Source organism: Urocitellus parryii, chromosome 3 (assembly GCF_045843805.1).
Source record: "Urocitellus parryii isolate mUroPar1 chromosome 3, mUroPar1.hap1, whole genome shotgun sequence".
Lineage (NCBI taxonomy): Eukaryota > Metazoa > Chordata > Mammalia > Rodentia > Sciuridae > Urocitellus > Urocitellus parryii.
This window is the reverse complement of record NC_135533.1, coordinates 202,958,760-202,971,322: the sequence shown is the minus strand read 5'-3', so window position 1 is coordinate 202,971,322 and position 12,563 is coordinate 202,958,760. Positions and strand designations below refer to the sequence as shown.

The window sequence follows — 12,563 nt, the reverse complement described above, 5'->3', positions numbered from 1 at the left end:
AAAGAAAGAAAGAAAGAAAGAAAGAAAGAAAGAAAGAAAGAAAGAAAGAAAGAAAGAAAGAAAGTTAAAAAAGAATATGGTACTAGCTGAGCCTGGTGGTACAGGCCTATAATCCCAGAAACTCAGGAAACTGAGGCAGGAGGATCATAAATTTGCGGCCAGCCTCAGCAAATATTAGTGAGGCCCTAAGCAATTTGGTGAGACCTTGTCTCAAAATAAAAAATAAAAAAGGTTGGGTTGTAATTCAGTGGTAGAGAGCCCTTGGGTTCAATTCCCTAGTACCAAAAAAAAGAGTCAAAAGTGATTCTATGGGGCTGGGGTTGTGGCTCAGTGGTAGAGTGCTCACCTAGCATGCATGAGGCACTGGATTCCATCCTCGGCACCACATAAAAATAAAATAAAGATACTGTGTCCACCTAAAGCTAAAAAATAAATATTAAAAAGTCATTCTAGGGATAATTGGGAAAATATTAATCTAAACAGGATGTCAGAATAGATGCAATTATTAATTTTAGTTTGATAACAATAGATGTGATTGGAGCTGGAATTGTAGCTCAGTGGTAGAGCACTTGCCTTGCACATGTGAGGCCCTGGGTTCAATCCCCAGCACTACATAAAAATAAACAAATAAAAATAAAGATTAAAAAAAACCACAATAGATGTGAGATGGATGGATACAGCTTGATATATAACTGCACCCATCTTGAGTCCTAATCACCATAATTACCCCTGAGAAACCCTAGCTAGTTTCTTCTGTACTGTTTCCCAGTAAACTGTAAATAAATAAAACAATTAAAATCACACATTGGCTTTACAATCAGACCCTGTATCCAGGAATGTGCCCGACTCTTCAATAAGATAAGCCAGGTACATTCTAGCCAAATAAAGAAATTTTTGTCTTGACCCATAAATATATCCCTCTTTCTGACTCAAATTGCAGGGATCCAACTGGTTTTGCTGCTGCCTAGAACCAGGCTTCCATCAGAATTTCCCCCAATAAATTGCATTCTATGCAATCTTCCATCTGTCGGCCTCTCCTTAGTCTCACCCATCATAAACTAGAACTGGGTTGTTCTAGGTGAGAGAATGTCCTTATTTTAAAGGGATGCATGATGAAATACTTAGGAATGAGGTATCATGAGCTGCAAACTTACATTTACAGAATTTAATCGCATACACACAAAATGCATATGTCAAAAAGTAAAGGAGGGCTGGGGTTGTGGCTCAATGGTAGAGCGTTTGCCTAGCAAGTATGAGGCACTGGGTTCGATCCTCAGCACCACATAAAAAAATAAAATAAAGATATTGTATCCATCTACAACTAAAAAATACTTTTAAAAAAGAAAAGGAATATGTTTAATATTAAAATATTAACAACTGCAAAATCTAGGTGCAGGGCATGTGGATATCCACTGAACCACACTTTGACCTATATCACATGTATGAAAATTTCATAAGACTAAGTTGGGACAGAAACCAACTTTAATATTGTCCAGATAAAAACAAAGAAAAGAGGCTCACAACCAGAAGCCAAAGAAGAGGCACAATATATCTAGAGGAGCAATGAAAATAATCATAGCTGACATCTTTTCAGAAGTTATGCAAGGCAGAAGACAAGCCAAGGACATCTTAACCTGCTAAAAATGAAGAACACCAACCAAAAATTCAATACACAAGCAAAATTTCTTTTACAAATGAAGGATAAAAAGAGGTCATGCCTAGTAAACCTGAACTACAAGAAATGTTAAATGAGGCTGGGGTTGTGGTTCAGTGGCAGCACACTTGCAGCGCGCTTGCATAGCATGTGGGAGGCACTGGGTTCAATTCTTAGCACCACATATGAATAAATAAATTAAATAAAGGTCCATCGACAACTAAAAAAATATATATTTAAAAAAAAGAAATGTTAAATGAAATACTCCAAACTTAAATATATATACTAGTGCTGGAGATATGGCTCAGTGGTAGAATGCTTGCCTAGCATGCACATGGCTCTGAGTTCAATCTCCAGCACCACAAAAATGAAAAAATAAAAAATAAATTATATTAGACAAAACTTAGATTTCCACAAAGAAATAAGAAGTGCTGCAGCTGGTGATGTAGCTCGGTGCCTATATGTGTGAGGCGCTGGGTTTGATCCCCAGCACTGCCAAGAAAAGAAAAAGTTTACCTTCATTTATGCCATTTCCAGTGTGTTTTTTCAGTGCTGGGAATTGAATCCAGTGCCTCACGCATGCTAGGCAAGTCTGGGCCCCTTCTTTGTAATTTTTGCTCCAAAAGATAAGTAACTATCTGAAGAAAAATAGTAGCAATTAATTGTGTCATTATAGAGCATATAAAGATAAATATATGAAAAACTAGTAAATATGAGAAACAAGCCTGGTGTGGTGGCCCACGCCAGTAATCCCAAAGACTCAGGAGGCTGAGACAGGAGGATCACAAGTTCAAGACCAGCCTGGGCAACTTAGACCCTGTTTCAAAATGAAATATAAACCGGGCACAGTGGTGCAGGCCTGTAATCCCAGAGGCTCAGGAAGCTGAAGCAAGAGGATAGAAGTTTAAAGCCAGCCTCAGCGATTTAGTAAGGCCCTAAGCAATTTAGCAAGAACTTGTCTCAAATTTTTAAAAAAGGCTGGGGATGTGGCTCAGTGGTTAAGCACCTTTAGGTTCAATTCCTAGTATAAAAAAGAAGGATGGGGAGAAGAAGAAAGAAAGAAAGATAAAAAGGGACAGGCCTGTTACAGCAGGGGAGAAGGTTTGGGCTCTGAATTGGTCACTTGCATATGAAAGCTGGGCTGGAGGGAGAGCTTTAGGCTATCTTCAGGAGTCTACAACTGGCAGGAGACAGTCCCTCTCCAGTCTACAAGGCTCCAGCTGTCAAAACATCAGATACAGAAACTAGAAAATGTGGTTTATACTGGATCATTTACACCCTCCGTCCAGGGTCACGCTGAGTTGGCTTGGAAGCAGAGCCTGAGATGGACATTCCCAGATGAGATTCAGAGAGGAGGTGGAATGTTCTGAGTCTGAATCTGGTGTTCTCAGGAAGGGGAGCAAGGGAAGCACAATGTGGCAGAAGAAGGAGCTGAGCCAGGATGTCCACACTGATCCCACAGAAAGCCCTGGAACAGGAATTGCACTATTTCCTTAATCCTGACTTGAAGCAAGGGGTCAGGCTTTTAAACCCTTTTCAGTCACTGTCCCCAGGGCAGAGGGAGCACAACCTCCCAGACATCCCCTGGGGAGGCATGAAGAAAGTTGTAAAGGGGCAGCTGTGAGAAACAGCTATGGGGTGGGTGCCCCAGCCACTAACAGCATCTGCTACAACACCCTCGCCCAGTGCGCCACTCAGGAGCCACATCCCACTGGCGCTTCAGAGATAATGTGTTCAAAGCTGCTCTTGTCACCTTCCCCCCACACTCATCTCACTCACACACCCCAGAAATCTGCCACCCACAACAATGCTCTCAGGAAGCGCCACCACCTCCAGCCCACCAGGGAATCAATCTGCCTCTCTCTTCTGTGGGACAGTTCACTCCAGTCAGCTCCACAGAGTTAGCTCTGGGCCAACTCTACCTCTCTCCTCTTTCTTCCTCTTTTTTTGGCTTCTTTCCTGAGAAGACACGTCCTGGTTTCTCTCCCATCCCAGTCTCCCTTATCACATGCACTGAGGAGGCTAAGAGGGACACAGAATCTCACCCTGCTGAAGCTATCATCACTTACTCCCTGCTGCTCTTCAGGACCAGAGGGGGGGGTCTAACTCCAGTCCCACCCTGCCCCGCCATCTTGCATGCCCGCCTTGAGCACTAAGCACCCCAACCGTGCCTCACTGTGTCTCTGCTCAGGTTGCCTTCTCTCTCTGGAACACTCTGCCTTCCCCCTTGCCAGGCTGAGAATCCCTCCTTCACATTCCCAGAAAACTGTATGCCCATGAAACCCACCATCCAGATCTTCCCTGTCAAGGTGAATGGACAAGCTATGCCTGATTGTCCAGTGCCATTGTGAAAGGGACTAATATGTGTCCTCTCACCAGTCCAAGAATCAGATGGCAGATTTTAGAGGGCACTGACAAGGCCTGTGGACCTCCCTGCAGGGGACCAGTTACAGCTTCATGATCAAAGGTGAGCTGGCAAAGATGTAAGCATCCATTCCTTTCTGGAATCGGGGTCAACTGTACATGTTGCTGGCCTGGTATATGGCCAAGGCCCATGCAGAATACCAAAGTGCAAGACAGGAATGGGAACCTAGGTTGCCATGGTAACAAGAGGGAACTTCTCTGGGAAGAAATTAGAAATGGATGCCATTAGCTCAGGCCCATATTATCATTGTAAGTGATTCCTCTCCCAGTCAGGGAAAGGGTGTGTCAGCATTTACAGACTCCCCTAAGGTATCTGATATAAAGACTCTCTCCTATCATAACCCAATTCAAGTCACCAAAAGTCTTTTGGGGGTTTGTTTTGTTTTGTTTTGGCACTGAGGATTGAACCTAGAGTCGCTTTACGGCTAAGCCACATCCTCAGGACTTTTATTTTTTATTTTGAGACAGGATCTCACTAAGTTGCTGAAGCTAGCTTTGAACTTGACATCCTCTTGTCTCAGCCTCCCGTGTAGCTGGGATTACAGGTGTGCACCACTGCACCTGTAGAGCTTAACACTCAGCTCAAAAAAAAAAAAAAAATCCAGGAAATTTAATAATTGACTCTGACACAACACAACTTCCTGGGTTCTGCCTGAAATCCACCACACCAGCTCACTAAGAGAGGTGAGCATGACAGGTAACAAAGTAAAAGCCCTGTGAGACTCTGCCACATGCTCCTCTCAGGCAGGGGTATCTGCGTTTTACTGGGTTTGGGCTTGAAGCCGGCCTAAGGCAAGATGCAGGCAGGAGTCATTCATTTGGGAGGCTACTGCAAAAAGCCCCAGCATTGGGTTGGGGTTGTGGCTCAGTGGTAGAGCACTGTCTGAGGCCCTGGGTTCAATCCTCAGCACCAAATAAAAATAAATAAAATAAAGACATTGTATCCAACTACAACTAAAAAATAAATGTTAAAAAAAAAGCCCCAGTATTTCAGAGAAATGAAATAGGACAAGGAATCAGAAGAGGATGTGTCCCCTGTTGGTGGTCAGGGCACAACCTAGCTGAGGGCTCCAGGAAATGAGCTGCTCCCTGGATCAGGACCTCTCTAGTACTTTCTGTTGGCAAAGAGCCATAGATGCTTCCAGTCAGCCTCAGAATGGCCGGTGAGTAGGATACGGGCAGTTTGAAATGCCTGTGCAACAGAGCTGGGACCTGGCCATCCCTTAGCACGTGTCTTCTAGCCCGAGCTCCTCATTCCACTGAGCGGGATTCACGTTTGTTTTTTGTTTGTTTGTTTGTTTGTTTGGGTACCAGGAATTGAACTCAGGGGCACTCAACCACTGAGCCATATCCCCAGCCCTATTTTTTAAATATATACATATATTTATTTTTTAGAAGTAGTTGGACACAATACCCTTATTTTGTTTATTTATTTTTATGTGGTGCTGAGGATCAACCCAGGGCCTTGCACGTGCCAGACAAATGGTCTACCGCTGAGCCACAATCCCAGCCCTCCCCAGCCCTATTTTGTACTCACTGAGTACTTAGTGCCTTGCCATTGCTGAAGCTGGCTTTGAACTCGTATCCTCCCTGTCTCAGCCCTGGGATTACAGACATGCGCCACCATATCCAGCAGGATTCACGACTTTTTTTTTTTTTTTTTTTTTTTTTTTGGTACTGGAGATTGAACTCGGGGGCACTGGACTACTGAGCCACATCCCAGCCCTATTTTGTATTTTAATATTTAGAGACAGAGTCTCATTGAGTTGCTTAGTGCTACGCTTTTACTGAGACTGGCTTTGAACTCCTGATTCTCCTACCTCAGTCTTTGGAGCAGCTAGGATTACAGGTATGTGCCACCGCGCCTGGCCAGGATTCACATTTTATTTATTTATTTATTTTTAAGAGAAATGTTAGGTTTTATTTTTTTTATTTTTAATTTATTTTTTTTTAGAGAGAGAGAAAGAGAGAGAGAGAGAGAGAGAGAGAGAGAATTTTAATGTTTATTTTTTAGTTTTCGGCGGACACAGCGTCTTTGTTTGTATGTGGTGCTGAGGATCGAACCCGGGCCGCACGCATGCCAGGCGAGCGCGCTACCGCTTGAGCCACATCCCCAGCCCTCACATTTTATTTTATTTTTTAATATTTATTTATTTAGTTGTAGTTGGACACAATGCCTTTATTTTATTTATTTATTTTTATGTGGTGCCTAGGATCAAACTCAGAGCCTCACACGTGGTAGATGAGAATTCTATCACTGAGCCACAACCCCAGGATTCACATTTTAAATGATACAAATTTTTAGTACCATTTGGTCCCTAACCAACAGCCCATATCTCCAGTCTGCTTCCCAGCTGAAGAAACTGTGAGGCTTCCCCAAGCCAGAGGAAAAGCCAGGAAAGGTGGACTTTACAGAGATAAGATTTTCAAGAGGAACTAGAACTTCATGGGAATTGTACCAGCAGGACAATAGAACCTGATCATCCGGCCACCCAGGAGACCAGACTGTGTTGATGTGTTAACAAAGGGCCTGGGTGGGCTGGGGAGATAGCTCAGTTGGTAGAGTGCTTGCCTTGCATGTCCATGCCAAGGCCATGGGTTCAATTCCCAGCACCCCATATTAAAAAACAAAACAAAACCAACAACAACAACAACAAAAAAGGGCCTGGCCCCACCCTTAAGTATCACCTCTGTGAGCAGAAGCAGGTCCACAGCATTTCCACCACAACTAGACTTAGGAGACCTCCCCAGGTGCCTTCTGGGTTTCAACAGAAGAGGGCGGCAGCTGTGCAAAGGGCCTGGGGAGGGCCCTGAGGTTGAAGATGCTGTCCTGGACCTCTTGACCCTGCTACCACATGAAACAGCCACCCACTCACCTCTGCATCTCATTCACACACACACATGCCCACACACATGTGCATGCACACACAGGCCTCCAGAGTTGAGGACTCCCTTGTAGTGAAGGGGAGGAAGCAAGACAAGTGAGACAGAAGTTGCTTTCACACAGTTTATTTTTCAGAGTCCAGAGGCAGGGCGGGACAAACTCTAGGACCGTAACCTGGGCGCAAGACTTTGAAAGAAATCCTTGATTTTCCTGCCAATGTTCTCAAGTTTTTCACCAATCTTCTCTCCACCTTTTTTCAGGAGCCCACCTAGCCGGGCAATTTTCTTGAAATGCTGGGGCTGTGCGACAGGAAGAAACAAGTTCCTTAAAGGGCTGCACTCAAGGGTGCAAGACCCCTGTCCACTTAGACCTCCCTCAGGGGATTTGGAGTACCAGGTCACCCTCTTCTGACTGTGACCTTTGGAGCACATAGCTGAATCCCTACTCTTAATAAAAAGATGGAAAAAAAAATTGAGGCTCAGAAATGGCAAGGGGCTCCTCCAGGGTCCTCAGAGCCCACTACCCTAAGTCAGTGTTCTCAGTCTTCAGCAGGAGTCAGAATCTCCAGAAGAGCTTATTAAAAGACACATTGCTGGACCTCACGCCAGAGCCTCATTCAGTAGTTCTGGGTGGAGCCCAAGAATGTGCATCTCTAACAAGTTCCCAGGTAAGGACCAATCTTCAAGAACCACTGCTCTCAGGAATTGCAGGGTTGGCCCTGGATATGGGATCAGGCTAAGGGAGGACTCCTGGGTAGAAGGAGGTTTTTCCTGCTCTGGGTAAGGCAGTGGCTGACTGGTGGACAGATTATCCATGTGCCATTCTCATCAGCCCCTGCATCCCAGAATAGCCCACTCACCCCGTCACAGTTGATGTCAAAAGAGTCCCTGGCCGGGTCCAGGGTGACGGTTCCCACACATCGTTTCACCAGCTAGAAAGGGAATGCTCAAAGTCAAACTGGAAACCGTTTACCATAACTCCCAGCCCTGCCTTGGTGGCTGGAAATGTTCTCCAAGGACCCTTTATCCAGCTCCTCAGGAGGTACCTACCCACCAGCACTCCCAGCCTCAACCTCACCCCATCCTCTTTGAAGTCACACTGCTCCAAGGTCTGTTGAGTCGTCTTGGGACATACTGTCTCCTTCACTGTGAAGCTCACAGGCTTTGGGGTATCTGGGTCCTCATCCTGGTCAAGGAAAGAAGTGGGGAGTCCAGGCTCGAGCCCAGTTTTTCTTTCTCTGATCAGTCTTCCTGATCCCCATCAAGGGAACAGCCTTTCATCAACATCTATTATGTGCCAGGCACTGAGAACAGAGAGGAGGAAGATGAGCCCCTTTCTGACCTCCTTAAGCATCCCTAATGAGGGGTATCTCCCCTCTGGGAGAGAGGGAAACCAAGGGCTTCCTGGAGGATGAGACCTTCAGGACCTCAAGCCTGGCCAGAGCCCTTCTCTATACAGAGAGACAGAAGAATCAATAACCTCACCCTTGTCCCTGGAGGTCCCAGAAGTCCCTGCAGCCTGTGTGGAGTAGGGATAGAGTACATCTGCCACAACAGAATGCTAAGGTTGAAAAACATCACGCTAGGAGAGGACATAGCTCCAGGAAGTTTCCCTGGAAAAGGGAGGATCACACCAACAGGAGGAAGTGCTTTCCTGGCAGAAGACAGAGCAGAAGCCCAGAGTGGCCAATCCTAGCCAGAGCAGAGTCAGCCCTCCCTGCCAGCTCACCCCCCGGGACTGGGAATCCAGGCTCAGGAGGCGGTAGAGGTTGGCATCTGAGGACTGCTGGTTGAAGCCATCCACAGCACGCAGCACAGCCTCCTGGTAGCTGAGGGTCTGGGCTATGGCTAAAGGCATCATCAGGCCCAGCAGCAGCAGCAACAGTGACCGCCACTCCAGAAAAGGGCCTTCTCTCTGGGTCTGCATGGTCTCCAAGACTGCTTCCTCCAACCCACAGGAGCCTCCTTTATGCTCAGCCTGAGCCTGATGCAAAGACCCAACCACAAGCCCTCCTGACCCAGCCCCATCTTGGGCTGGCCGCCAGGGCCTGGGCTGCAGCTCAGCCCCACTGCCTGCTGTCATCTCATGGGGGCTGGGCAGCGCGCCAGATCAGCCTGATGTGCAAGACAAAGAAAGAATTTCCCCATCTCCCTGAAATGGCCTCAGGAGATTTCATGGCCTGGGTTGCTCAAGAGGGTTGAGCCCGGGAAAAGAGGAAGAAAGCCAGTTCCTGCCCTGCACACTGTCTGAGTGGACACTCAATTAACATTTTTTTTTTTTTGTACCAGGGATTGAACCCAGGGGGACTTGACCACTAAGCCACATCCCCAGCCCTTTTTTATATTTTATTTAAAGATAGGATCTCTCTGAGTTGCTTAGGGCCTCACTAAATTACTGAGGCTGGCTTTGAACTCAGGATCCTCCTGCCTCAGCCTCCTGAGCCTCTGGGATTATAGGGGTGTGCCACTGCACCTGGCTTCAATTAACTTTTGATGAGTAACAGTATCTGTGCCCCTACCCTAGATACTCTCCCACCCAAGGGAGAAGTTTTCCCCACACTCAGTTCAAGGCTGGACCACCCTGTTCCCTGTACCTGGCCTTCAGTCAACTCAGGGACTTGGCTCCATGTCTCCCTCTCCTGGATCCTTCTCTGTTGCCTCTTTGCGGTCTAAAAATGTCCTGGGACCCCTCGCACCCAGCAGATGTGGCCTTTGGCCCTAGGTCCTCCCCACCTGAGCCTGAGGCAAGGCTGTCTATACTGGATGGATCAGCTTTTTCACTCACACTCAAGCCCCAACAGGCTGGCCAGCCCTCCCTGGGTCCAGTGACCACTCTCAAGTCTTGTCTTACTGTATATAGGTGCAGGTGACAGCTTCTCCACCTGAAACTGCCCTGGCCCATCTCCCCGGCTGCCATTCTCCTGCTTTTCCTACTGTCTTTGCCTCTTCCAAGGGCTGTCCTCTTAATATCAGGGGCTTGGGCTGCTTCTCTTCCAAGTTCTCAAGTCTTCCTGGATACACTCCCTCCCAGGACACCAGTTACAGCGAACCAGACACCACCTGGTCTGTATCTCTGAGTTCAAAATTCCCATGAATCCCCTGGTTGTCCCCACTAGGCTCCCTCACCTGATCTGTTGAATACTCACTAAATAAGCCCTGAGCTAAAAATCTGAGGAACAGCCCACCTGCTCCTTCCTCTCCTGGGGGCACACCCTTCAGATCTCCCCTACCACCCACTTTCTCTTCCATGAATTGCCACCCAAACCTCCAGACTCCACCTTCCCTGAGTTCCAGGGTCTCCCCAGACCGCAGTCTACCCTCTACTGCCGCAAACTGCCCGGCCCCGGGCCGGCTGAGTCCCGCTCCTGCTGCCGAGCACTGCCTGCGGCACCCCTGCTGAGCGATCCCCTGCTGAGCTGTCAGTGCACGCGGGCTTGCAATCTTGCAACCCGGTTGGGCACAAAAACACAAGCCAGTCAAACTGAGACAAAGTTTTATTTAGAGAGAGGCCGTGTGCGTTCCCTAACAGGTGGGTCCGCCACGTGTGTGTCTACCTGAGCCGGGGGGGTTTCCACTTCCCCCGGAACACCCTCCTACCATCCTTTTCCAACCAATGGGAACTCTCCCATTACAAGAGTGACATGAGTAACCTGAGTCCTGAAATTGGGCCCAGCTGGACAGCATGAGTCCAATTACCATATGAATGTGAATTGCTGGCTGGCAGTCAATAAAATCCAAAGGTGCCTGTATCAATATTTTTGCTGTGGCTCCTAACATCTGCCCCCTACTGTTTAAATAAACAACAGGCAAATGTGGCTAGGGACCGTGCCTGTTAGGTATGTCCAATTCACATATGGTTCTTACCCGTCATGGGAAAACTGACCTTATTGCGTCAGTCTCCTGGCTTAGGTTGATACCACTGTAACCGAATCATACCCGTCACTGACTACCGGTCCAGTATATAGCCATACCTGTGTAATAGGCCTATGCACCAGTGGGGGGGTGAGGTTCTTGCCTCACCTCTGTTGGCCCCCAAATTTAACCTTGGTGCCAGTGGGGGGGTGAGGTTCTTGCCTCACCTCTGTTGGCCCCCAAAATCAGACCATCACTAGCAGAAGGGAGAAAGACGCAGAATTGCCACGACACCAAGCCAATTGACGGCTCCTTTGGAAACACTGGTGACACATCGGCTAAGATATTTAGCACTACCAGTTCGCTGTATCAACAAATAGAACACAATGCATACAGGTGATACATAGTCCAGACAAGTTGTGTAAGCAGTTCAAAGTGGAGGAGTCTATCAATATGTCCATTTCCTCCCAAGGTAAATTAAGTCCTTGATTGAGCAGTTCAAATTGGAGGAGTCTATCAATATGTCCATTTCCTCCCAAAGTAAATTAAGTCCTTGATTGAGCAGTCTTATTGAGTTATTTTGATTGATGTATCAATTTATATAGTTTATAGTGATAGCTATCATAAAAGTTGTAGTTTGGTCTTAGTCTTCACCGGCACTGGGATGGAGATGGGAATTATGGCCATGTTGCTAAAGAGACATTATCCTGAACAGAATTATGAAATATAATGAAAAGGAAAGGTGAAAGTAAACAAACATATCTGTTAACCACCTTTAAAAACAAAATTTAATAACAGCTGTTTACCTAAAGTAAATTAAACCATATAAGTCACGTGACTAAATTTTTTTTTTTTTTTAATACTTGTATCTATATATACATGAGCGCTCCTTATAAATGAAATATGGACATACACACATACAACACAAAACAGCATACATAACATAGAACATATAAGACAATAGTAAATAAAGGCCTTGTAGCTATAGCTAGGTGAAATCTCCATTGCAATGTTTAAAAACTTTACAGTTAAAAAAAATAAATAAATAAAACACAGTCAAAAAAATAAAACTGATCAGAAAAACATTAACCTAGGTTTGTATGAGCTTAAAAAATAAGGTAAAATAAAATAAAATAAAATAAAATAGAACTTTATGATGTGGGAAAAATGCAAATAATAAAATAGATATTGAAAAAGGCACCGTGGTAAATCACTGTCGCAGATGCAAGAATAGCCAGGCTGGAACTCTGGATATCAGCTGTTATGGATTTGAGTCAAATCATCTTCTTTTTCTGTAGAAATTGTTTTAGTTAATCTCTCTGGAATCCAAATTGGTTGCTGTTCCTCCTGTGGAAAAACACAGACGGAGCCCCGACTCCAGACTATTACTGGGTCCGGACCTTTCCATTGTCCTGTTAGAATATCTTTCCAAAGTACCTTAGGCTTATGTACATTTTTCGGATACATATGTCTTTCCGCAGCACTAAGTCCTGATGAATCCAAATTTAGAAAGTTTAGAGTAAAAAGGGTTATTTTAAGTTTATCTTTGGGGGATATATACCCCTTACTAATTCCCTCCCTTTGCTTTAATAAGTACATTTTTATAGTTTGATGAGCTCTTTCAACTATGCCTTGTCCCTGTGGGTTGTATGGGATTCCTGTTATATGAGTAATGCCAAATGATGAGCAAAATTGTTTAAAAGACTTGGAGATGTAACCAGGACCGTTATCGGTTTTTAACTGTTTAGGA

The 12,563-nt window shown here is 45.7% G+C and overlaps 1 protein-coding gene across 1 annotated transcript; it reads right to left on the bottom strand.

The window, feature by feature from the left end:
• Positions 1-7,123: 7,123 nt before the first annotated feature.
• Positions 7,124-8,888, bottom strand: LOC113183545 (cathelicidin antimicrobial peptide-like). Its single transcript, XM_077795691.1, has 4 exons — positions 8,691-8,888; positions 8,040-8,147; positions 7,822-7,893; positions 7,124-7,261 (listed from the first exon to the last, which is right to left on the bottom strand). Exons 1-4 carry the CDS (start codon positions 8,886-8,888, stop codon positions 7,124-7,126), a joined length of 516 nt encoding a protein of 171 aa, XP_077651817.1.
• Positions 8,889-12,563: the final 3,675 nt, after the last annotated feature.

What these genes read in the sequence shown, in the direction of transcription:
- LOC113183545 (XM_077795691.1), bottom strand. Translation starts at nt 8,888, where the DNA reads ATGCAGACCCAGAGAGAAGGCCCTTTTCTGGAGTGGCGGTCACTGTTG. An exon ending in TGGATTCCCAGTCCCGGGGG is followed by an intron (nt 8,148 to 8,690) that starts GTGAGCTGGCAG and finishes TTCCTTGACCAG; the next exon opens with GATGAGGACCCAGATACCCC. An exon ending in GTGACTTCAAAGAGGATGGG is followed by an intron (nt 7,894 to 8,039) that starts GTGAGGTTGAGG and finishes TTCCCTTTCTAG; the next exon opens with CTGGTGAAACGATGTGTGGG.